This window comes from Polypterus senegalus, chromosome 4 (assembly GCF_016835505.1).
Source record: "Polypterus senegalus isolate Bchr_013 chromosome 4, ASM1683550v1, whole genome shotgun sequence".
NCBI lineage: Eukaryota > Metazoa > Chordata > Cladistia > Polypteriformes > Polypteridae > Polypterus > Polypterus senegalus.
In genome coordinates this window covers 99929001-99955155 of record NC_053157.1, presented here as the reverse complement: position 1 = coordinate 99955155, position 26155 = coordinate 99929001, and the positions used below count along the sequence as shown (strand labels likewise).

General features: G+C 38.4%; 1 protein-coding gene across 3 annotated transcripts in view; it reads left to right on the top strand.

Moving 5' to 3' along the window:
* The first annotated feature begins 5472 nt into the window (after positions 1-5472).
* gtf2e2 (general transcription factor IIE, polypeptide 2, beta) overlaps positions 5473-26155 on the top strand; it is a 94832-nt gene continuing 74149 nt past the window's right edge. Inside the window, exons 1-3 of one of the 3 annotated variants that reach the window (XM_039751096.1) lie at positions 5473-5492; positions 7352-7509; positions 16084-16175. In XM_039751096.1, coding sequence (XP_039607030.1) covers positions 7353-7509; positions 16084-16175 — 249 coding nt within the window. In that variant the 5' untranslated portion in view covers positions 5473-5492; position 7352. Of the gene's footprint in view, positions 5493-5544; positions 6000-7347; positions 7510-16083; positions 16176-26155 lie in introns of those variants that run through there. The other 2 variants (XM_039751095.1, XM_039751093.1) reach the window with 2 other exon arrangements.

The following is a 26155-nucleotide window of genomic DNA, read 5'->3' as shown; positions in this document are numbered from 1 at the left end:
AAGTCCAAGATTATTTTTGCTGCTAAATTACCTTTGAAATAATTTAAGGGACTTTGAGTGGGAAGGGATAAAATATTTACTTCACTGACCTTGCTAATCTTAGATATGGTCCAAATATACTCAAATATGAACATCTTGTGTAAAAAGAAAAATGTTCTTAGGACTTTGCACATTTGAACAATGCTTTATAATTAAGATACATGGGAGAGGAAATGTGGAGCCTAATTTTTTTTTTTATATAATGTCAAAAATGAAAAATTATTAAGAATTTACCCATCCAGATTGTGGATTTCTTTCTTGACTCTGCTTGCTATGCTAACTATGAGATGTTCTCTGGAGATTGCTGGTATACATTGACAATCATTTAAGGGAAGAGCACAATGAACACTAAGACAAATTTATTATAATTGGCTGAAGACTTCTTGCACTTTTAAACCAACTTCCACGGAGCATGGCTTTTTAACTAATAAATACTCAACCTTCTCTTTGCTTCTGTTTGTTCTCTATCCCTGGACGTACAGTATTTGTCTTCCCTGTAAGAGAGCTATAAAATTTGGCTTTTATTCAATAATTATATTAATGGGATCAGTTTCAGATATTCTCTTGCTCCACATCTCCTCTAATTGTAAGATAATAACAGCAATATTGAAGAAGGGGGAAGGGGGAAGGGTTGGTATAAGTAAAAGTTTAATTTTGTTTACCTTTTGAAACCCTTTTTTTAATTTTTGAAGCTATTTTTTAATTATTGCGGAACAAGTGCAGATAATTTAAATAATATGCCAATATTATTAGGACCATTTTTGTAATGATTTATTATTAAGTACATTTTCCTTTGTAATAAATTAAGAGTGACTTTATTCTTATAATGACTTGGGACATGTTTTCAATTAAGTGGAAATTGCAACCACAGCCAAACTGCAAACAGCTATGAAGGAATGCTTGAGCTTTGTGCTTATCTATTTTAAATTTTACTTTGACTTTTTAAAGACAAATTGACTTAGAACCACAGACTGGATTGAAATGACTGTTTGTTTTACTGCTAGCAATATTTTTAATAAGGGGTACCCCCAACGAAACAGATCTGACATCTTATGACATATTATTTTTTGGATCCATAAGTAGCTACCAATGAAGAATTAACAAGCTGACTATTTAAATGAGTGTTTTTAAGTCTTTACATCTGCAGGTGAAAGCTGCTTTTTCCTAGTACATCGTAGATGACAGCATTTGAAGTTGAATCAGAGATTGGGCTGTGATAAAGGTCTACAGATAAGCTAATCATCCTAGTCCAAGGAGAACCCAGCCATACCGGAGATGGAATCAAGTCGTGGATCAGGCTATCGATCAGCTGACTACTGGACAACGCACTTCGATTCCAGTTCCAGGCATCATGGATACCTGCTGCCAAGAGCTCAACTGTGCTGGTGATGTTTGAGCCCAAAAGATCATCACGGATTACGAATCATAGATGACATCTGCCTGCTTTGGTCCAAGACTTCTAGACGTGGTCCTTTCTACCTGGGATATTGGATCCCAACACCTGCTTTAATCCTTATCAGAGAAGAAAATTTGTCACACTTTTACTCTGTAGAGCTTAATATTCTTTGCCGGAGCCTACTTTGACTGTCAACTTGTTTGACAACTAGCAACATCTTTTAAATTAAAAATATTTAAACCATAAAGTTATCAAAGGTATAGAAGGGAAAGCTAATTATTTGCAAGCAAAGCAGAATATAGGGATTCCTAAATAATGTGTTTAATGAATGTTTGCATTAATGGGAATATGACATGATTATTATGAATTCAAAGTGGTTAAGAATAGATATTTTTAGATAAGTGTTTTGATATGCCTTCTGATGTTTAATATGAGATAATAAGTTACCTTTAAGGACCAATGATTTATGTGATCTGTAAAGTTAATCAGAATCGAATCTAATATAACATAACATAAGAGATCTATTAGAGAGAGAGAGATTGTTAAGTGACTGTCATTGCAGGGGCAATCCACTATTACTAGTTAGGGTCAGTCCAGTTTAGATATTCTAGGTTATTGATTGTAATATTATAACAAATAATGTAGGGCTTCACATTTAGGTACATTTAATTAACTGAAAAGAATAATAGTTAGCTCATGGGGTAGCACACATAACTAGTATTTTGGAAAAAAGGAACACTTACTATAGGTCAGAACATCCATAACCTTTAGAATAGGATGATACAGTTTAGGCTAGCATGTTGATGGTGATACAGGTCAAATGATTAACATTATGGCTTGTTAAGTATATGTATTATAAAATTAGTGAAATGAATTAATAATTTGGCCCATAGGAGATGGAGTGTCTTATACAGGCAGTGATGAATGTGTGGTCTGCGAATTAATAAGCCCAGATGAAGTCTGAACATTTCTGAAGATTTGAAATCCTTAATGAGAAGCTTGGGTATAACCCTTGAAGTTGAAATTGAAATGAACGTGACCTTGAAAATGACCCAGTGACTTGCACTTTGGAAGGTAGTGCTGACATCTTCTGAAGGGAGGATTGACACCTACTGTCCATAGAATAGCTGCATTAATGTGATAAAGGTGGTTCAAGATTGAGGCCACAGCTGGGAGTACATTTGGGCAATTTTATGAATGAGTGTGTTAAGATGTGAGCATGGTGAGGTGTATAAGGACTTTATCTCTGATTATCATTGTGCACATCAGTGGCAACCTAAAACTGAGAACTTTTGAGTTACTTAAGATAGATTTTTATGCCATCTGTATCACCACCAACAATATTATTAATAGGTCTGATTGTAGATGAACACAAAGAACTAGGTACATTAAATAGTTATTTTACCATATTTAGGAATTGGGAGATACATTATGTGTTTAGTGTAAATTCATCTTAGAAAGAAAAGGTACAGCCAGTATATTTATTATTAGCTTCATTTGAACCTAGGGACATGGGGACTCATTTTATGGTAAAAAGCCTTCTGATGATGAATTTTTCGCCACGACATTGGTTTTTCCTGCAAATTGGACTACATTACTTTTAAAAGAGTTGTATTGCTTTGGTGGTGTGCAGGTTTTCAGTCTATTTTTCAAGTGCAATGGTGTCACCTCACCTGCTGTTATCAAAGGTATATGAAAGCTTCAAGGGGAACAGGTCTGGATTAAACATTAAGTAAAATAAGCACAAGCATAGGGCATCAAGGAAAGAGGGCACCACAGAAATTTTCCAATGCCAGATTTACCGTGGACTATATGTTGCAAATCTGCAAATGGTGCAGCTGAATCAGGTTCTACAAAAAAAGGGCTCTCACATTAAATGAAAAAATTACATTTATATATAAATATGTAACTCTTTGAAAAAGTCTTGTCTCAGGACTTCCTTTCATAATATATATAGAGAGTTTGTTAGTCTTGGCAATAGCTGGTCCAGCACAGTGCCAGTCATACAAGGAGTTCCTCAGGGCTCTGTCCTTGGTCCTCTGCTTTTCTGTATTTATATGATTCCCCTTGACCATATTATTTGTAGCTTTGGACTAGGTTATTATTTTTATGTAGACGATACTCAACTCTATTTCAATGTTAAATGTGGAATTTCATCAGAGCTTTCTCAGCTCACAACTTGTCTCAGTGAAATTAAAACCTGGATGAAGCAGAACTCTTTAAAATTAAACTGCAACAAAACTGAACTCCTGCAAATTGGGAATAAAGTGCAACTTAATAAAATGAGCTTCTTCCCAGTTAATCTTGGTGGTGATCTTATCAGACCTGCCTCCACTGCAAAGAATCTTGTTGTCCTCCCTTTCTTATTCTGCCCTCATAAATCACATTAAGAAACATTCTTACTTTCACCTCTGTAACATATCCCGTGTTCACTTCTTCCTCTCCTTTTCTAATGCTGAGAAACTTGTCCATGCTTTTATCACATCCTGCATCAATTATTGTAATTCCCTACTGGCGGGTGCCCCTTCTAATCTTATATCACAGCTCCAGCTTATTCAAAACTTGGCTTGAAGAGTCCTTACACAGACCAGCAGCAGTGAGCACATAACACCCATCCTGCTCCGGCTTCACTGGCTCCCGGTGTCTTACAAAATTGAATATAAAATTCTACTAATAGCCTACAAAGCCTTAAATGACCTTGCGCCAAACTGCATCAGTGACCTTTTCCGTTACTATGTGCCTGTCCGCACACTAAGGTCCTCTGATTCTGGCAATCTTCTTGTGCCCCACATTAATCTAGACTCTAAGGGTGACAGGGCCTTCAGCTGTATAGCGCCCAGACTCCGGAATGACCTACCGAAATTAATTAGATCAGCTGACTCCATGAATTCTTTTAAAAAACAACTCAAAACTCGTTTAATTAGGAAGGCTTTTAGCTATACCTGACTTTACTACCCTTCTTTCAGTTTACCTTTATGTCAAGGTGCTCATGTAACCTATGTGTGTGTGCTAGACCAATAATTATGTTGTCTGTTAGACTTTTCTCTGAATTTACTATTTTACTCTTGTTTATTTATTTATCTGGTTTAGTACAATTCTATGTACTGTATACCCTGCCGTTCTTTCTTAAACTCTGCAAAGTGCCTTGAGCATGGGAAAGGTGCTATATAAATAAAATGTATTATTATTTTTATATATATATATATATATAGTATATATATATACTGTATATATATACATAAATAATAAAATAGTAATAATAGAGGCAGGCTGGATGCCTTATTTCTACTAAGTATAGAAGCATGTGTATTATGTAAGATTAGTTTTGAGGATCTGATCAAAGACTCTGCAATTAAAAAACTAAGAGAAGACTTTTCAAATATACATAAAGTGGAAATATACAAAAATACTGTATACAATATTTTCCATCTTAGTGTAAGTTTTGTTCCATTTTGAAAAATAATATTTTATTTTACAGTTTATTATTGCTTATATTTTGAATTAGATATGTATGGAGACACCAAAATCTTTTAAGTGCTTTAGGGCCTCTAAAGGTCTTAATCCAGCCCTGAAGAGGAACCACAAAACCCTCACATCAATAGATAACCTCCATTGTTCAGTTTTTATATTGTATACAATTGGCCAAAGCGAATATTCATCATTCAACGGGCTGGTCTCTAACTTCATTAGATGGTTTTTCAGCTTTCATTGGGCAGGAAAATTTTGCAGGACCTGTCAACCCTGTCTACTGAGCACATAATACACTGTGACAATCCTGTTTTAAAGTTATTTTTATTCAACATATATTTTAATTTCTGTTCTTTTCTCCTCAGTTCTCAGTATGTCTGACTGAGGAGGAAGGATGATGCAAGGCAGAGGCTGACATCTGCAATAATTCAATTAATTGTCTCATTTAGTAAATAAATGCCACTGAACCAGAAGACTGCTGATTTTCATACGTCACAAGGTGCAGTCTTGGCTGCGTCTTGTAATGCACGCACGATTCAGTGACTGACCGGCCACTCGCATGCCCTGGTGTGGATTCTGCATGGCATGGGTACAAATGCTGCCGCTATTTGTTCTTGCTCGAAACCTTGCATTAGACTCAGCTACGTAAGGAATGCGTGAGAAAGATAATGTCATATTACATTAATATTACAGAGTTCCGAATATAAAATTACAAGAAAATGATGTTTTATTTAAATTTTATTCTTAACTCAGATCCACCCAGGACCGCTTAACAGAATGCGAAGGGTTGCCATTATAAGGGGTTTTTTTTTATATATAGCAGATTGCCATTATTTTACATTCAGTGAAATGAGCTAACTTTACGTTGTAATGTATTTAGAATTAGCTGTTTATCAAACTGATTTATTGCGTTGTCAAAAATAAATAAAAAACCTATGTAGGCTCGTTGGAATGGCGCAACTCTATGACACAGTCAATCGTGTATACGTCACAAGAATAGCGACAATTTCGGAGAGGTTTTTCATGTGTTGCTTCCGGATTTAAACAACATTGGCTTTTCTCTCTCCTTAAACATCCACTGAGAAATACTGATAAGGTAAGAATAGAAAGTAATATAAAGCTATTGTGAAAAAAGGTCTACAGCAATATGTAATTACATGTTAAAGCAAAATGGGCACTAGTATGTTTTCAGCTTGGTAAACATACTGTAAACTAGAGAAATAGTCAAAGAAACGAAAATAAGGTGCGATGAGAATAAATTATTATTGTTGTCATTCTAACTCGTGTTTTTAAAAAGGAGTGAATTGTTTATACACTCTGATTTAAGTATGTACTTGATTAATGAGAATATTACCGAGGTAAAGCTAGGTGGACATTCGCCATTTGTTTTATATGTGAAGTTTAAATCTATCATAATGTCATTGAAACAATCAGTAAACATAATTTTGGAAAATGTTAATTTATTTCCAAGCGTTATATAAGATGTATTTTACATTGCATGCACCGTATTTTTAAGTTAGATAATTTCGTACAATATTTGTTATTGGTACTGGCTTTTTAGTAACCAGACGACCTGTGGATAGCAAGTCCAGGAATCTACTGGTGTAAATGGCTTTATACTGTTCGGCAGTGAACTGTCTGCTACAGGCCCCACATTCCCTCTGTATAATATTGGTAAGGGGTCAAATACAATTAAGTTAACTGTTGGGTTTACATACTTCTGACATTCCTAGGAGCACTTTCTTGGAGTCCGCCTCAGTCAGGCATGTTGCTGAGTTCTGAGTACAATATCTGGGTCCGAATTGGTGACTTGACTGCCAAGGAACTACATTTTTACATCTTTGACCCCAATGTCACTGTTACCCACTCACCTTGTGGCCGAATTGGTGCTGCTGAATCAGGCATGCAATGAAAAATATAGGGATACAAAGCGACTGAAGCTAAATCAGACATATTAGGATTTTCTACACAAGATAATAAACATTTTCAGTTTGGTTATCAAGATCCTAACACAGTCCTTAAAAGCACATATTTCTCCCATCAATCCCAGGTCAACTATAAATTTTAATACGTAAATCTATCAACTGTTGGCAGAAAACACAATGTACTGTACAGTATATACAAATGCATGTAGCAGGCAGAGAACAGGTAGAGCTTGCATTTAGCACCTGATTGACTGTGTTAGTGAATTAAAAATAAACAAAAAAAAAACCAGTATTGCTTTGGAGTACTGCTGGATGGCTGTGATGTGCATATACATATTATTTTAAGGATGTTCAGTTTCTGAGAAGCAGATATATTTTGTTTTGTTCAGTGTGAATGAAAAATTTTATATATTTAAGAAAAAATGTTTTCTGCTTAAAGTATTTTTCATTGTATGGTTTAATTCCTGTACTTTATGAAAATATAAATATATATGGCTTATATATCTGCATTTTATGTAACCAGCATGGATCCAGCTTTGCTACGTGAGAGAGAATTATTTAAAAAACGGGCACTTGCTACTCCAGCGGTTGAAAAACGTCCAGCCGCTTCAGAAACATCCTCCAAGAAGAAAAAGGCCAAACTTGATCAAGGAAGTTCTTTAGGAACTAAACAGAGTGCAGGTGAGCATTGTGTTTCTTTACACTTGTTTATTTGTTCAGGTCTGATTTAGAAATTAACATTTTTCTTTTATCTGTTTTGCTAGTAGAGTGCATTGATTAATTTATATTGTGCAGAAGAATACAGAAATACAGTAGGTGAATAAAAATACCTTTTGTATATGTATGCATTTTGTAGTATAGAAAATAAAATATGCATTTTACATACACAGTATATATATTTTCAAGCTCTCTTTATCCAATTCATAGTTGCAGGGTGCCAGACCTGTAACATGCTTCTATTCTCGCAGTACTGGTTGCAGGGATAGAAAGTGTCAACTGCCCTCACCAGTGGTGTAACAGGAAGAAAATTGGAGTATGCAGATTAAAGTCAAGAAGATACATGGAGAAAGTGAAAACTTCATACAGATAATGACTAGGCAGAGGATTTAAACACAGGACACATATTCCAAAAACAATAGTGCTAATCATTGTGCTGCTGTCAATCATGCTTTCTTCAAATTATATACATGTACCATGGTGAAGCAGAAAGGATGGACGTTTTTTACAAAATCACAAGATTGTTAATTTTTTCTTACAAAGAAATTAATTGAATTGATTTGAGTTCATATTGAAATAGCATTTGACAAAATCAAGTGTGGAAAATAACATCTCCCATGTGGTGTCCGTTATCACTGATGCATTTCTGAAGGCGTTCATGGAAGTTGGCCTCCACTCTTTTCAACATCGTTCTGTCGATTTGGGCGACTTCCCAAATGGCTTCCTTCAGTTCCTCCAATGTACGGGGTTTATGCTCGTATAAATGTGCCTTGAAGTGACCCCACAAGAAATAATCGCACACGGATAAGTCAGGGGACCAAGGAGGCCAATGAATGTCACAAAACCTGGAAATGAGGTGACCAGGGAAGAGATGGCAAATAACATTCATTAATGCTCTAGCTGTGTGGGCTGTCGCCCTATCCTGTTGAAACCACACACGCCGGATGGGAATACGTTTTCGTCGTAATTCAGGTAAAAAGAAGTTGTTTATCACCTCGATATAGCGCTCAGAGTTCACGGTAACAGCATTCACATTATCGTTTTGTCCATAGCGCACCAAATCGTCACTTTCGGGCTGTGCAGCGGTCTTTCGTGTAATTTTTTCAGATTTTCAGAAGCCCAATAACGGCAATTCTGTTGATTCACCAAGCCATTGAGATTAAAATGAGCTTCAACACTTATGAACAAAATTAGGTTGTCATTTTGCTTAAAAATTGCTTCCAATTCATGTGCTAAGTTCAGTCGCTGTGCGTAATCCCCGGCCTTCAACTGTTGCACAACGGCCAATTTGTAGGGATGGAAATGCAGGTCTAAATGCATAATCCGCCTTGCCGAACGATTACTGAGGCCAAGTTCAGAAGAATGTATCCAAGGAGATCGACTTGGACTGCGCAGCAGCGCTAGTCGTACGCTTTTTACATGTTCAGGGGTACGTGCCGGTCGTGTAGCCCCCGGCGGTCTTTTGTTCATTAGTGTACCTCGTGTATGAAGTGCTTTAACCCAACGGTTAAAATGCGGTGTTCTATCGTCCACGGGTCCATGGCTTCAACTAATAAGAAAATAAAAAAATGCTAAGACTTCACTAACCTAACGCCACCTACCGCACATCTGTCACTAAATGTAGTGGTGAGTTTTAGCAGTTTCAAAGATGTCCGTCCTTTGTGCCTCACCCTCACCCACTTGGATTAAACTAACTATTGGAGCATTCATAAAGTGTTTTTTTTTTTACTTTCTCTTTTTAAATAAGAGTTGTATCAGTGTAAAGATTGAACTAGCTAAATGTTATTAGAAAAAAAAATCAGGACTTAACTCTTGTAATTTTTATATAGCACTAAGTTGAAATCATTCAGATACGACTTTATAGGCAATCTTGGAACACAAATAAAATACAATACTTTTAGAGCACATATACTGCATTCAGTTGGCTTCGCTGTTTCACAGCAGTAAATAAAAACAGAATTATTTCAGAATTGTATATCGCTCCCCAATAGTGAATGATGGCCTGTTTTTTCATAGCTGTACACATTGAAGTATACATCACAGTGTAGTACAGCACAATACTACAAAGTAAAAATATATGTAGTCATTACATATGTTTTTTGAAGGCCAGCAAATATAAGTGGAAACTCAGTAAGTTTATGTCATTGTAACTAACTCAAGTGTAAAGTTAGTTTTTATTTCCATAATATTTTTGTGTGATGTATTCTTCATCAATGAAGAAAGCCATAGAATGCTGGTAACATACTTGTGCATTATTACTTCTTTTTCAGTACACATGTGATAATACAAAGATTGCTGTACATTTCAGTAAGCAGGCAAATATACAGTATGCTGAACTAATGGAAAGCAGTATGTACAGTATATGTGAGATATTATTAACTGGCAAACCGTGTTTGATAGTCCTGATAGCATGAGTGCCTCTAGTATTATTCTCATCCCACTGCAATTTAATTTCTTTGATGACCTTTCTCTTTTTCATATCTTTAATATCTAGGTGGCTGAGGACTTAGAAATGGCCTACCACTTCCTCTGGCATTCATTAATAATTTCCCTTGACCAAAAAAAAATCTTGAGTCCTGTTCTGCAACAGCCCTCCTCTTACAAACATTTGCAAAAACTAAGGGACTCAGTGCCTAACGTATGCACATGCCCGCAAATTATCTGAATATCATCTGTTTGGTTTTTCAGGTTGTGCTGCAGGACTTACAGCAGCAGTGATCCACCGGATCTTCACAGTTTGCCCACTTCCATTCGTTAGCCTCCTTCGTACAATTCTGTCTGGGTACTGTCTGGTCAAGCAAAACCACTTTTTAGACCACAGAACGATATCCTGCCTATATATGGTTACTACGCTGCTGCGTGGAAATCTTGGCTGCTTCCTCACATACAGATTGCAGCCTTTGACAGTTGTGAGATAAGACAAAAGAGTGTGGTTATTCTCTTTTGCCTTATACAAAGCAATCGAGTGTTTTTCAGGATGCAGTGCTTGCTGTGGATAATGCCTTTATAAAAAGTTTAGAACCTCTTCATAACACAAACAGTTGCTTAGAATATACTACTACATCAGTATTTTTGATTATTGGGACCATGGTGGTGTTGTACCCTTTAGAAAAGGCTGGAAATGTGTTGTTAACATATTATATACTTGATGCAAAAAGTCTAACAAACAGCTCTTGCACTTCACAATCTGTTCACATTTTGCAAGCTCTCTATCACTGAAGTGCTTCTCCTACACCTTCCTGCTAGAACAGTATGCATCTGCCTTTCCCTTGTCCTATACTATGGCAAGTTGTTAAAATGTTACATAAACTTACTCAACCATTGATTTCTGACCCCACCAATTTTCTGTGCTACAGTGCTAAGTCTGCTTCCTGCACTCTCCACATTTCCCAGTCCTTCTCTTGATTCTTGCCTTGAGATGCTTTGATATCATAGAATTCCTGTACAGAAACACAACTCATGCATACTGTTAAAGGAATATTTGGGCTTCATCATCTGTCCATTCAGAGCGCTGTTAATTCAGGACTAGATACCTTCAGCTGACCTTCTGTAGTGGGACTTCAAGTTCTAGTTTATTATTATATGTAAACTATTGAGTTTTTTGTATTATATGTAAACTATTGAGTATTTATGAATTCAGTGAACATACTGAATACATACATGGTGGTGAATGTAGTTGCCAATATCAAGGCTTTTCTTAACATTTGAGAACATAAAGATATTGTGAGTTTTATTAAAGACCTGTTGTGTGCAAAGGTTAGGTAACTATTGATGATGACTCTGAAGAGTTTCTGCTGTAAACCTTTTTCACAGCATCCCCAGCGATGGACATTGAAGTTTAGACAACTTTCTGTTTCATGAAGTTCATTACCAGCTCAGTATTGTCATGGTGGTGTCTTTGATAATTTTCACAATGGAGCTGGAACTGTGGCTAGCTGTGCAGTCATAGCTAAACAAAGAGCATACTGGGTCTTCAGCATGTTCCATTGTGGGATTTCTGTGTGGAGGGTGTGATACTGCCAGTCTGTAAATGCTGGGGCCTCACATTTAACACCACTTTCTGCAATGGATTTTTAATCATTTAAGTTCCAAGTGTTTGTTAGATTGTTTGTTTGTTTATATTCTTAATAGATTAACATGGTCAAGTACAGGGGGTCCTCGGGTTACAACGTCTTGACATACGACGTTTCGAGTTTACAACACTCACTCTTAAAAAAACTTAAAAAAATTGAGACATGGGAAGGAATAAAAGTAAGTTTGTTTTTTTTTCATTCATTTTTTCTGTTACTAGAGTACAGTGTGAAGTACAGTATATTTATGTCCTTTTTCTGTGGCTTAGTTGTGTTTTTATGTTCTAGATTGTGATTTTGCAAATATGTTAGGATAGGTAAGTGACTTAGGCTAGTGTGTGTTTCGACTTACACCAAAATTCGGGTTACATCAATGTTGTAGGAACAGAACTGTGTCATAACCCGAGGACCCCCTGTACAAAGCTGTACAGTAGAACCTCGGTTCACGAATATCCCAGTACACGTACAACTTGGTTTACGACCAAAAAGTTCGCCAAACTTTTGTCTCGTTTCATGACCACACACTCGTTATACGAACAAGCCAGTTTCCCTTTCGGTTTGTAAATGTTCAGTCTCTCCCTGTGCATTTCCTGTGCACCAAACGAGAGAGAGAGAGAGAGCAAGAGAGAGCATGACACACAGACACACACAGGTAGTGCGAGAGAGGCGCACACACACACACACACACACACACACACACACACAGAGGCAGCCCGAGATGCAGACGCACAGGCAGCGCGACAGAGAGCTGGACGCATTAAGGTAGGAAGGCAGTTAAAGAATGCACTGGGCTTGATTTTGTTTTCACTTCTGTTTCCAGCGATCTGTTCGTAAAGTGCATTGTTGCAATGTTATTTTTCTTGGTGGTTTATTAAATTACGGATTTTTTCAAATGTTCATTTCATTTTTTTCCCTATGCTTAAAACACATTAAAAGAAGTGCTTTTAGCCAGCGGTTGGTAGCGCTATAGCGCAAACTACTGCAGTGTTAGTTTTCTCTGTTGTTCAAGGTTTTCTCAGTGTTATTCAATGTTTTTACATTTAGTTTACTATTATGCTGTGCATTCTATGGTTTAATTAACTATATTTGTGCTTAAAAACTTAAAAAAATGGATTTACATACAGTTCGCATGGTCTGGAACGGATTAATTGTATTTACAGACCGTCCTATGGAGGAAGTTGCTTCGGTTCACAACCAAATCGGTTTACGACCAGAGTTTTGGAATGAATTATGGTCGTGAACCGAGGTCCTACTGTACTTTGTAAATAGTACTTCGGCGTAAGAGTTGTTATCCTGGTGTGCTAGGATGGTTTAAAGTGCTTGTAATAAACTTAAAATATGTGACACATCCCCTGAGATTACTAATGCCTCTGTCTGGACCATATATTAAAAAGAAAAAACTAAGTATGTGAAATGTAGAGTCTGTTGTATACGGCATTTGATGTGATACCAAAAAACAGAAATCAGGGCAGGTGCTAGTTCCCTCTTTGAGATATTTTTTCTCTGATCTCTCTTTGAAATACAACAACTAAACTGGCCAGAGATATTAGTGATTAGTGAACAACCAAATACAAAATTATACACAAACAAAACACAAGTCAACAAGAAACCACTAATAACCTGTCACTACATTGTAATATCATGACATTCAAGACTTCATGGATTCCTTGGGAAATCCTTGTTAAGGCATCTAGCAGCAGTGCTAAGGAGTGCTTTCCTTTTACTGCTGAGCAATGGGATTGTAGGAAGCTGCACAGTGCTGCTGGATTTTTCTCTGGAGATCCAAACATTATCTTTGCATCTTCACTATTAAACTATTTTATCCTGTCCTCATTACCCTCACGATCTTACACAGCTTACATAGAGTACTGGGACACATGTTTTATACTTTGTAGTCCTCTACTTGGTTACAGCCTTATTCCAAAATGGATTAAATACATTTTTTCCTCAGAATTCTATACACAACACCCCATAATTACAACGTGAAAAAAGTTTACTTGACGTTTTTGCAAATTTATTAAAAATAAAAAAACTCAATTGCTCAATACTTTGTTGATGCACCTTTGGCAGCAATTACAGCCTCAAGTCTTTTTGAATATGATGCCACAAGCTTGGCACACCTATCCTTGGCCAGTTTCGCCCATTCCTCTTTGCAGCACCTCTCAAGCTCCATCAGGTTGGATGGGAAGCGTCGGTGCACAGCCATTTTAAGATCTCTCCCGAGATGTTCAATCGGATTCAAGTCTGGGCTGTGGCTGGGCCACTCAAGGAGCTTCACAGAGTTGTCTTGAAGCCACTCCATTGATATCTTGGCTGTGTGCTTAGGGTAGTTATCCTGCTGAAAGATGAACTGTCGCCCCAGTCTGAGGTAAAGAGCTCTGTGGAGCAGGTTTTCATCCAGGATGTCTCTGTACATTGCTGCAGTCATCTTTCCCTTTATCCTGACTAGTCTCCCAGTTCCTACCACTGAAAAACATCTCCACAGCATGATGCTGCCACCACCATGCTTCACTTTAGGGATGGTATTGGCCTGGTGATGAGCGGTGCCTGGTTTCCTCCAAACGTGACACCTGGCATTCACACCAAAGAGTTCAATCTTTCATCAGACCAGAGGTGCCTTTTGGCAAACTCCAAGCGGGCTGGCATGTGCCTTTTACTAAAGAGTGGCTTCCGTCTGGCCACTTTACCATACAGGCCTGATTGGTGGATTGCTGCAGAGATGGTTGTCCTTCTGGAAGGTTCTCCTTTCTCCACAGTCACCTCCCTGACTAAGGCCCTTCTCCCCTGATCGCTCAGTTTAGATGGCCAGCCACCTCTAAGAAGAGTCCTGGTAGTTTTGAACTTCTTCCACTTATGGATGATGGAGGCCACTGTGCTCTTTGGGACCTTCAAAGCAGCAGAAATTTTTCTGTAACCTTCCCCAGATTTGTGCCTCGAGACAATCGTGTCTCGGAGGTCTACAGACAATTCCTTTGACTTCATACTTGGTTTGTGCTCTGACATGAATTGTCAAATGTGGGACCTTATATAGACAGGTGTGTGCCTTTCCAAATCATGTCCAATCACCTGAATTTACCACAGGTGGACTCCAATTAAGCTGCAGAAACATCTCAAGGATGATCAGGGGAAACAAGATGCACCTGAGCTCAATTTTGAGCTTCATGGCAAAGGCTGTGAATACTTATGTACCTGTGATTTCTCAGTTTTTTATTTTTAATAAATTTGCAAAAACCTCAAGTAAACTTTTTTCACGTTTTAATTATAGGGTGTTGTGTGTAAAATTCTGAGGAAAAAAATGAATTTAATCCATTTTGGAATAAGGCCGTAACATAACAAAATGTGGAAAAAGTGATGTGCTGTGAATACTTTCCGGATGCACTGTAGGTATTTGCTATCTGCTAACTCTCTCCCCTTACCAGTCATACTGCCAACATTCAAAGTTCTTATCCTCCGCTCCACTCTCTTTACCTTCCTCCTCTCCTCCTGTCTCTGGTCATGTCTTCCCCCCTTCTTCTCCTTCTTCTTCTTAGGCCAACAGTAGCCCAGTTTCCGCCAGCACCCTGTTGGCTAATAGTACTGGTGGCGGTCGTTGTTAACCCGGGGCTCGACTGATCCGGTATGGAAATTTGTATTGTTGTCCAGATATTAATTTGGCAAAATTTTACACCAGATGCTCCTCCTGACGTAACCCTCCCCATTTATCTGGGCTTGGAACCGGCACGAAGAAACACACTGATTTGTGTATCCCCTGTGGCTGGGTTACACACAGTACTGTGTACAACACCTTCATTTTTAATACTTAATTTTATTCTTTGGCAGAGTTAAAGATGCTAAGATTTTCATTGGATGTGACGAGGATGGACAGGATTAGAAATGAGTACATTAGAGAGGCAAGATTGCATTGGTTTGGACATATGCAGAGGAGAGATGCTGGGTATATTGGATAAAGAATACTAAGGAAAGAGCTGCCAGGCAAGAGAAAAAAGAGCAAGGCCTAAGAGATGATTTATGGATGTGGTGAGAGAGGACATGCTGGTGATGTGTGTGACAGGAAGATATGGAAAAAGACGATCCACTTGGTCTATCTAACCAGACTATCTTATCAGACATAAAAATCTTGGTTATTGCAGCTTTAATGAAAAGGGCTTGTTTAATAGTTTAATGCTGGTATAAAAATAACCAGACATGTAACTATTTCAGCTTTGTGGGTGTTCTAACAAATGCTTGCAGATTTCATGCATGAAATCAAGCGTAAATGCTGATTTGTTAGTTACCAGATCCTAGAGAAAACCGTTTTTGACTGGTTTAACATGACTGTATTGGTTCTGTAATAAATTACTGCTTGTATGTTGTTAATTCATTTTGTTTAGTTTACAGGTTCTTTTTCTTCTGAACTGCTTCAATGTTGAGGTTTAAGTGGGAGATTAATTATTAACAATAAATTTATTCTCTGCATTTCATGTTTCAGAAACCAATAATGGATCATTTAACCTGAAAGCACTCTCTGGAAGCTCAGGGTACAAGTTTGGAGTTCTGGCGAAAATAGTTAACTATATGAAGGTAATGTAAAGATTTTTGTTTTCATATTGTAATTAATTTTTTAAGCTAATACTGTATGCAAAAGTGTCTCTGAAACTAGTGTTTTCTGCTTGTGAACTCAAAATTGCTTTTAGTTTTTTTTATTCCTGCTTTAAATTGAAATTGATTATTTACATTTGTTTCCCACTTACTACACTGTATAATCAGACCAAAAAGTTCTGGAAATAGTTTATACTGAAAATTTGGGGGGATACTTTTTATGTATCGGACTAAAATTAGATCTAAACTTTTGCTGTGGTCAATAGCAGTATGTTCTATATACAACAACTTCACAATGTACAATTTTAAAACCCTGCATTGCACTTATTTTTTTGCCATATAATTTTTAATTATATGAATGAGTCATTTATGCAAAATTAAATACTTTGACTACGAATGTAGTGTTATGTTTGGATTCAAAATAGTACCACAGAACATACATCATGAAGGTGGCAAAGAATATTACTGATTACTGTAATCTGAGGCTTTCCTGAATATCTTCGTTCCCTATCACGGAGTGTCAAAGCTGTCACCTTGCAAAGAAATCTCATTACTGTCACTTGCAGTCTTTATTTCATTCAGTCGTTCCCCATAGCTTATGACGATAGGTGATGACAGGGTTATAGGTCAACTTGTAAACCAAGAGCTCTGTTTTTAGACTCTGCTCCCACTTTGCCAACGGTATAGTGCTCACACAACAGCTGCCACTGCATGAACCTGTTTGTCAGTCTTGCACTCCCTTTTTCCGTCACTTATCTCTCAAGTATGTGCTGAAGGTCACAGTCAGATAAGGCAAAGAGGACACCGTCATCCGCATAAAGCAACTTTGCTACCTATAGCATCCCACAAACAGAAGTGGTGATAAGACATAGCCTTGACAGAGATACCCAAAGTGAACAGATTCAACCTAACGATAAGCATTCAAACACAACTGTCACTGCATTCATATAGGTAATTAATAGCATGCAAAATCAGCCCTGTTACTTCATATTCCTACAGCACTGCCCACAACACATGCTAGTCATATTCTTTTTCCAGTTCTAGAAAACACATGTAGACTGGGTTATCATTCTCCCATGCATCCTCCAGCAATTGTGCCAGGGAGAAGAGCTGGTCTACTAAGGCATTTCAGTTAGTTGCTTGTTCACAGCAATTTCCACACAATCTCATGATCACCACCATTTTGTCTATAAGTGTGATGTTCTTATTGTGGAAAGATATGTTAGCTTTACACCAGATGTAATGGGACTTGTGACTTCCAAATAGTTCCACTTTTCAGTTGTCAGTCCATAAAACATTATCCAGAAAGTTTTAGGAGTAATCATATTGCTTTTGGCAAATGTTAGCTTTTATGTTCCTCTTGTTTAGTGGTAGTTACAGTTTTTGTCCCTTTGTCTTCCTAATGGTGGAATCATCAACCGTGACATTAACCTGAGCTGAGAGAGGACTGCAGTTCCTTAGATGTACGTCTGGTTTCTTCTGTAACTTCCCAGAGGAAGTTTCTATGAGCTGTTGGGGTAATTCTGCTATATTGGCTACTTCTGGGTAGATTCATCTTCATGTTTTGTCCATATGGAAATGATGGCTTCCAGGATAGTTCACTAGAGTCCCATGGTTTAAGAAATTACTCTGTAACCCTTTTTTTCCTGATATATAATTCAGTAACTTTATCCAAAATTTGTGAATTTCTTTTGATTGAGGCATTTTGATTGATGATGATGATTTTGAGGCATGGTGTGCTTAAGACCTTTTAGCCAACTTCACATCTCTGGAATGGTTCTATTTAAGTGATATTAGATTCAGTAGGACTGACAGCAAACAAGCTTGGGTGTGGCTAATCTAATTTAACTCATCATTTACATTTTGTTCATTGGTTGATGAGTGATTGAGGAGGTCAGTTACTTTTTCACATAGGTGATTATAGGTGTTGGTGAACTTTTTGCTTCAATAAATCTAATAATTGAAATACTGTGTATTGTATTTATTTGAGTTGTCTTTTATATTATACTAAATTTATTTGGAGATCAGAAACCACTAATTAAATAATTATGAAGTAATGAATAGGCAAGAACAGAGGAAATCAGGAAGGGCAAAATACTTTTTCACTGCACCACATCTCCATCATTCCCAACATGAGCACTAAACTCACCTAGTGAGACTACTGGGCCAGTTGGAGGTACCCGTTCAAGCATATCACCCACCTTTTCTATGCATGAATACTCCGAACAGCTATTTGGCGCATATACACAAACATAAGTCAGTTTCCCTTTCTCCATTTTTCAGTTCAAGTCCAACTAGGTTTTACCCACTTATACCCGTAACTAAACTGGCATCACATCCTACTCTCACTTTTCATCTTGCACAAAATGGTGCCACATCGCCATTTCAGGCTGAGACTGGCTGGGTTATATGGGTTGCCTGATCACCACAAGGGTCATTGTGAGCTGTTCTTTATATGACCTTTCAGCCCAAAACTGTTTGCCACAGGAAATCCTTCAAGGAGCACAAACTTCCAGAAGACATAACAGCATAATAACTGCACCATTTCCTCTATTAGAAGATATTAGAATGCAATTTACAACACGTTAGTGCCGTTCCTTAAATTTTACAAGTGAGACTGCACCATTTCAAATAAGTTTTAATAAGTAAGGTGAGAAGAATCTCCAAGGTCACTACTTTTCAAGTATGTAGCTGATCTCAGTAATAGTATACCATAACCCTTACTTCTGTTACCAGGCAAAATCAGAGAAACTATAGTTGGAAATAAATAAGTAGGACTACTTGCATGAAAGTAACAGATTAAAAAATCACATTAGAACATTACAACAATCTAGGCAAGAACGGGCCATTCAGCCCAACAAAGCTTGCCAGTTCTTTCCACTTAATTCATCCAAAAAAACATCAAGTCTAGCTTTGAAAGTCCCTAAAGTCTTCCTGTCTAACACACTGCTTGGCAGCTTATTCCAAGTGTCTATGGTTTTCTGTGTAAAGAAAAACTTTCTAATACAGTGGAGCCTCGGTTCACGACCGTAATTCGTTCCAAAACTCTGGTCGTAAACCAATTTGGTCGTGAACCGAAGCAATTTCCTCCATAGGATTGTATGTAAATACAATTAATCCTTTCCAGACCATACGAACTGTATGTAATGTGGCACGCGGCTGGGGATGGTACTCAGCCGGGACACCCAGGAGGACTGGAGGATGACTTGCTCCTTCTCCAGACCACGAGGGGGCGACCGCCCTGGTTACACTGGGGACCATGGGTGCAGAGCTTGGAAGCTCAACCCTGTAGGGGCCTGTGGTCACCGCCAGGGGGCGCCCCTGTGCTTGAAGAGCCCTGGACCTCAGCACTTCCGCCACATCAGGAAATGCTGGGGGGAAGAAGACTGGGGACACTCGGAGGGCTTCCAGGTGCACAGCCGGCACTTCTGCCACACAGGGGAGTGTCTGCGGAGGAGTGTCGGGGAGCAGCTGGAGCCCATCCGGGTTGCTATAAACTTGACTTGTAAATATTGTATATAATAAATATGTGTGTGCTGGGTGACAAACCGCTGTCCGTCTGTCTGTGTCCAGGCCATGTTCCACAGTAAATATATATATTTTAGTTTTTAAGCCCAAATATAGTTAATTATACCATAGAATGCACAGCGTAATAGTAAACTAAATGTAAAAACACTGAATAACACTGAGAAAACCTTGAACAACAAAGAAAACTAACACTGTAATAGTTTGCGCTATAGTGCTAGGAACCGATCGCTAAAAACACTTATTTTTAATGAGTTTTAAGCACAGGAAAAAAAATGAAAATTTGAAAAATCCGTAATTTGATAAACCACCAAGAAAAGTAACATTGCCACGATGCACGCTGTGAACCGATCGCTGTAAACAGAACTGAAAACAAAAACAAGCCTTTTCTACCTTATGCATCCAGCCTTCCCTCTCTCGCTCGCTCTCTCTTTCGTGTGTGTGTGTCTGTCTTTCGCAAGCTTGGAGCGCCTGTGTGTGTGTCTCTTTCTAGCACACACCTGTGTGTGTGTGTGTGTGCGCCTCTCTCTCGCGTGCCTGTGTGTGTGCATCTCTCTCGCGTGCCTGTGTTTGTGTATCTCTCGCTCGCTCACGTGCGTGTGTGTGTGTCTCTCTCTCGCACGCCTGTCTCTCGTGCGCCTGTGTGTGTGTGTGTGCCTCTCTCTCGCACGACTGTGTGTGTGTGTGTTTCATGCTCTCTCTCTCTCTCTCTCTCTCTCTCTCTTGCTTTGCTCACTCGCTGCACAGGAAATGCACAGGGAGAGTCTGAACTTGTACAAACCGAAAGGGAAACTGGCTTGTTCGTATACCAAATGTGTGGTTATGAACCGAGGCAAAATTTTGGCGAACCTTTTGGTCGAAAAACGATTTGTATATGTACCGGGACGTTCGTGAACCGAGGTTCCACTGTATTTGTGCAAAATTTACCTTTAACAAGTTTCCAGCTGTGTTCTTGATGAACTCATTTTAAAATAACAGTCTTGCTCCACTGTACTAATTCCCTTCATAATTTTAAACAGTTCAATCATGTCACCTCTTAATCTTCTTTTGCTTAAATGGAAATGTCTCAGCTCTTTTAATCCTTCCTTATATTTGCCCCCTGTAGCCCTGTAATCGGCGTAGTCTCTCTTCTCTTGACCCTTTTCTAGTTTTTTATTATATAATAGTAATAATAATAGCAGCATAGTACTCAAAACAGTAAATGCGAGGAATACCTGGGATCTTGATTATGAGGCAGCAGTTCCTACCCACAACACCAGCCAATCTGACATATCTGCTTTCTGGGCTTTTGGTTTTTACACATTGGCAGCAACATCTAAATTGAATAATTTCTTTTTCTTCAGGTATATTCTTAAATAAAAGCACACTTGTTTATACCTTTTGTGAAAGTGTTTATTTGATAGTTGGACTTCAGTCTTCACACATTATTCACTTCACATCAGTATTTTGTCATTATTATTATAACATGAAAAAATTTTCTGTTTTATTTGTGTTCAACATTTCTTGCCTCACATTTCCTGTCCTCCTACATTTACACAGATTGTTGTAGACACGGAACACACATGAAATGTATTCCAAATAATGATATATTATTTATCCTATACAATTCCAAACACCTAATTCCCAGTTAAAAATACATTAGCTGTGAGAATTTTGTGCCTGACTTGAGTTCAGCTGCTTCAGTGTGGGATGGGATAGCAGGCTGATTGCTGCTTGTGCTGATCCACACATTTGCAAAACAAAGACACTGATGAGGAGCTGCAAGAGAAGTTAAGGTGGCCCGGCATTACGAATATTTTCATAGGCTTCAGGGATTCTAGTTTTAAACATACTTCAACTAGCGTACCCATACATTGGTGCACCTCAGATGTAACCTGTCATGTCGGAATAGGTCCCATCTGTTCCAAAACATAAACTCATACCCTTCTACCCTGCACCAAGATTTTAACCACACCTTAAGTCTTCTAATCTTTTCAGTCTTACGTGGACTGGTGTGTGGCACAGGCAAAAGTTCAGAGAAGACTACCTTCTCAGTTCTGCTCCTTGGCCTGGCCCCTAACTCTTTGAATTTGGATCGCAGAACTGACAGTCTGCCATTATGTATCTCATTTGTTCTAACATGGGGAATAACAAGTGGATCCACCCCCACTTTGGCCAAGAGCCTAAGCACCCTTCCAGGAAAGTCCCCTACCTGTGCACCCAGAAGGCAACACCCCATCAAAGACTGTCTCTGGAGCAAACCTCTACTTCAATCCCCCCTAATAATTGAGTCCTCAACTATCACTTCCTCTCTCTTTTCTCGGAAGTGGTTTTGAGGTGGCCAGTGGGGGCTCCTCATCCCTGCCTATCACCTCAGAATCACCAGAGACACCATCCAGCTCTGCAAGGACCTGAAAACGGTTTGACACTTCTAATTCTGGGTTGATATCCCCAGACAGTGTCCAAGCTTTACCTTGCATCTTGTGACTGTGACCCTACCTTTGTGGTCTGGATTCTCCTCCTGCACCCCGTTAGGTGTGCACACTATCTCTCTAAAGGACACCTGGGCCAGGTTCACCAATTCTCTACTACAAAGCAGGCCAGCCAACTCCTCCTCCAGCTCAGCAGCCCTGAGTTCGAGGTGCTGGATCAGCTGGCATCTCCTGCAGATGTAGCACTCATGGACAACTTTCTCCTCCAATCCGCCATCATCTGAAAAGTCCAACATCCAAAAGGACTTGCATTGCACTGACCTCATTATTAAAATTTGATTTAGGATTACTAGAACTGCCTTAACTTTTTTTTTTAATTAAAATTAAATTATTTTACTTAAATGGTAACACTAAGAACTGCTACAGCTATTTTACAACTTCAGTCTCCTTAAGTTCCTGTAATATTTTCCCACTCAACTGCCTGCTGTTTGTCCTTCGATAAAGTTAACTTTACTTTTCTGCCTGTTTTCCTAACTTTGCACTCCTCTTATTCCTTATTTAAAAATGCTCTACTTTCACTGTTTGTATTGAACTTTATGGCCATCAAACTAAATGTCATGTTTGCCATGAGCCAAACAATGCACATTAACAAAAATGCACTGTCACCACTAGGGAGTATGGTAGTGGTAGCATCATGTTATTAAGGCTCTTCAATGTGGCAGACATGAAAGGCTTGTGTGGGTAGAGGGAAAAATTAATTCTGTAAAATGCATGGGAATCCTGATGCAGTAAGCTAGAAACCTGACCCTAGGGGAGAAGGGTGGTTTTCCCGTAGTAATGAACTCTTACGCTGTTGCCCCCTTAACTGTTCTACCTCCAGACTGTTAAGAACTGTTAAATTTAAAATGAATAAATAAAACTCGCTTAGTGAATATCTGCTCCTAGTTAATTTCATACTGTCTTATCTGCTCCTATAGCCCCTTGTGTTTTTCTGGACTCCTTGCTTTTGAGTCCTGCAACGTGTACAACTTTGCTTTATTCAGAAACATTACTTTATATACTTTTTCATGTTTGAAATTAATTGTGAATCATCTGAGAAAGATGTATAATTGTTTTGAGCTCTATTAGACAACGAAGCAGATAGTGAATTTGACAGAATTTCAGATTTTTTTCAGTTTTTTTTCCCCAGAATGTGACTGCAATGTGTGTGGCCGCTGGGGGGAGGGGGGGCACCTGCTCCTCAACACCCAACACAGACACTAGGCAGAAGTGCAGCAACACAGACATTTATTTATAAGGGGGAAATACTTTTCCTTCATTACCCCTACAGCACAGTACAATAAGAACAGCACTTTCTTTTCTTCTTTCTCTCTGTTACTCCTTCCCCCTCCTGACTCCAGCTTCCAGAATTAAGGCAGGTGGCTCCTTTTAAACTGCACCTGTGAGTGCTCCATTTGGCTCATTAGCAAGGTCTGGAATCTTTCCCAGGTGTGGTGAAAGCCCAACTTAGTTGGGCTTTGCTGTCTCTGTAGCTCCCCATGGAACCCAACAGGGCTACAGCAAACTTCCAGCTTGCCCTTAGGGAATCTGTGGTGCCACAGCAACCCGGGGTGCTGTATGCTGGTCGGTACCAAACCCACACACACAGGTCCTTTCATCAAGCTAGGGTCCCAGCTGTAAGTGACAAATGTTTAGTTGAATGTGGAATTCTACACAATGTAGTTAATATTCTTTTGTTGGCAGTATGGTAGAACTTACAGTATATGTGTTTTCATTTATATGCATATGATACTCTCTGAAATGGTCTTTACATAAATGAGACTAATTAGGGCTCCAACATCAATAATTTTGAAAATAAAAGTCCTTCAATATAACAAAAAATAATGTTCACATTTGAGTAGTCCATGGTGTAATGTTAGTTTGTGAAATAAGATAACTGTAGCATTCTTATTGTCAATCATTTCTCAATTTAGTTAAAATTAGCTAACAACTAAATCATGATGTGTGAATTATCCCGTTTTGCTAGGCTTTCACCAGCACAGGAGACTCGGCCTGATTCAAAAACAGGCTTGACAGTCAGTGTATTACATGCACTTTAATAACCCATTTATTCACACAAATTTGGTTCCTAAACTGCCATGTAAGCCCAAACTGGATTATAGTCAAGGATTTTGTGGTCTGCACATCTCTGTTCACCTGTGCATTACACATGCTTTCAGCAAACACATACTGGCAGGCCACTCCTTTAAAGAATTCAATCGCACAGCCACTCAGAGAAGAGTATGTTGTATAATATGAATTAAGTTTCAGTTTAGTTTTAATTCAGCCGTTTGCTTTAGATATGTTGAAACAGTGTGATCAGGTGACTGAGTTGCTACTGTACATACGTCGAATCTTCAGAGGCTTAAGTCAGAGATGGTAAAAGGGATGGATGTTTTTTCAGAGCACACGAGTGACTAAACATTTTTTAAAACACAATTATTACAGTCTTCATGCTTGTTTTCACGGTTTCTGATAATGACACACACAGTGGTACAAAAAGGTACTTGACTGTCCACCTGCATTTCAGAAAGAGTGCTTATAGTCTTCTTTCATCTGATACTCAGAAATGTTAATTAAAGATGAGCTACCATCTCTGCAGAGTCTTTGCCAGACAAAGAGGCACCTCAATAATATTCATCTTAAACTTTGAAATTCCAGCGATCTTATGCTTAATCTGATGGGCGCACCACGCATCCATAAGCAGGGCTAAACCTGAGATAATTTCTGAATAATAACTTGAAAATAAACCATTTCAAGGAGTAATAGCCATTTTAAATACTAGTAATGTTTTGGCTGTATTTTTAAATCAACTTAATGGTATCTTGATAAAAAAAAGGTATCAAATTCTTTCAAAACCATGAAAATTTCTAGATGTGTCCACACTCTTGACTGTTACAGTATATACTCACAGATAAGTCAGGACTTGATTTTACAGTATAACTTCTGGTATTTTATAATGTCATTGTTTAAGTCAAATATGGAAAACTCACTCTATTGGTACAAGGGATTATGATATGCTAACGCCCACCTGAGAGAGTAACCACGGAGCACACTGCCTTTTTTTTCCTATGTGGGTGTGGCAATGTACTGTATCAGCATGTGCTCCTAACCTCTCTCTCTGTTGTGCCTACGTGACCACACGTTAATGCCCAAACTATTCCGAAGCAACGTTTGCACTGATTTGTATTTTTTTGTATCTGACACCCGCATACACCTTTATTGTAACAGCATCACTTATCTACGATGGAGTGTTTAATCAGAAGAAAATATGAAGCTGTTTTTAAATTACCACTAGAAATACCAGAGCCAATGAAAAAACTCATAAATCTGGCCCACCTTAAATCCCTTCACACCTCTCCATCAGCCTCTTGTCTTCTAAATGTGTCGATTAGCCCAAGCAACAAGCAGCCTGCTATACCATCCCCCTCACCGCTTCAGAATGGGAAAGACGTTCCCCCAGTTCCTGCCTTGATTGATTATCTGGGAGTGAGCTACCCAGAATTGTAGAGGGAAATAATTTGATATGTGTTTTGTGTCTACAACAATCTATGTAAACACATTGTTAAAACAGAAATATTTTTCATGTTTTAGTAATAAATAACAAAATGTAGACATGAACTATATAATGTGTGAAGACTGATGGTGAAATCTATACTAATAAAAGGAAAAACCCTCACTCACTCACTCACTAATTCATCACTAATTCTCCAACTTCCCTTGTAGGTAGAAGGCTGAAATTTGGCATGCTTATTCCTTACAGCTTACTTACAAAAGTTAAGCAGGTTTCATTTCGAAATTCTACACGTAACGGTCATAACGGTCGACAACGTCCACCATGTTGAACTTTCTTATTTATGGCCCCATCTTCACGAAATTTGGTAGGCGGCTTCCCTGCGCTAACCGGAACAGATGTACGTACTTATTTCGATGGTATGACGCCACTGTCGGCCGCCATATTGAATTTTCCAAACGTCACTAATTCTC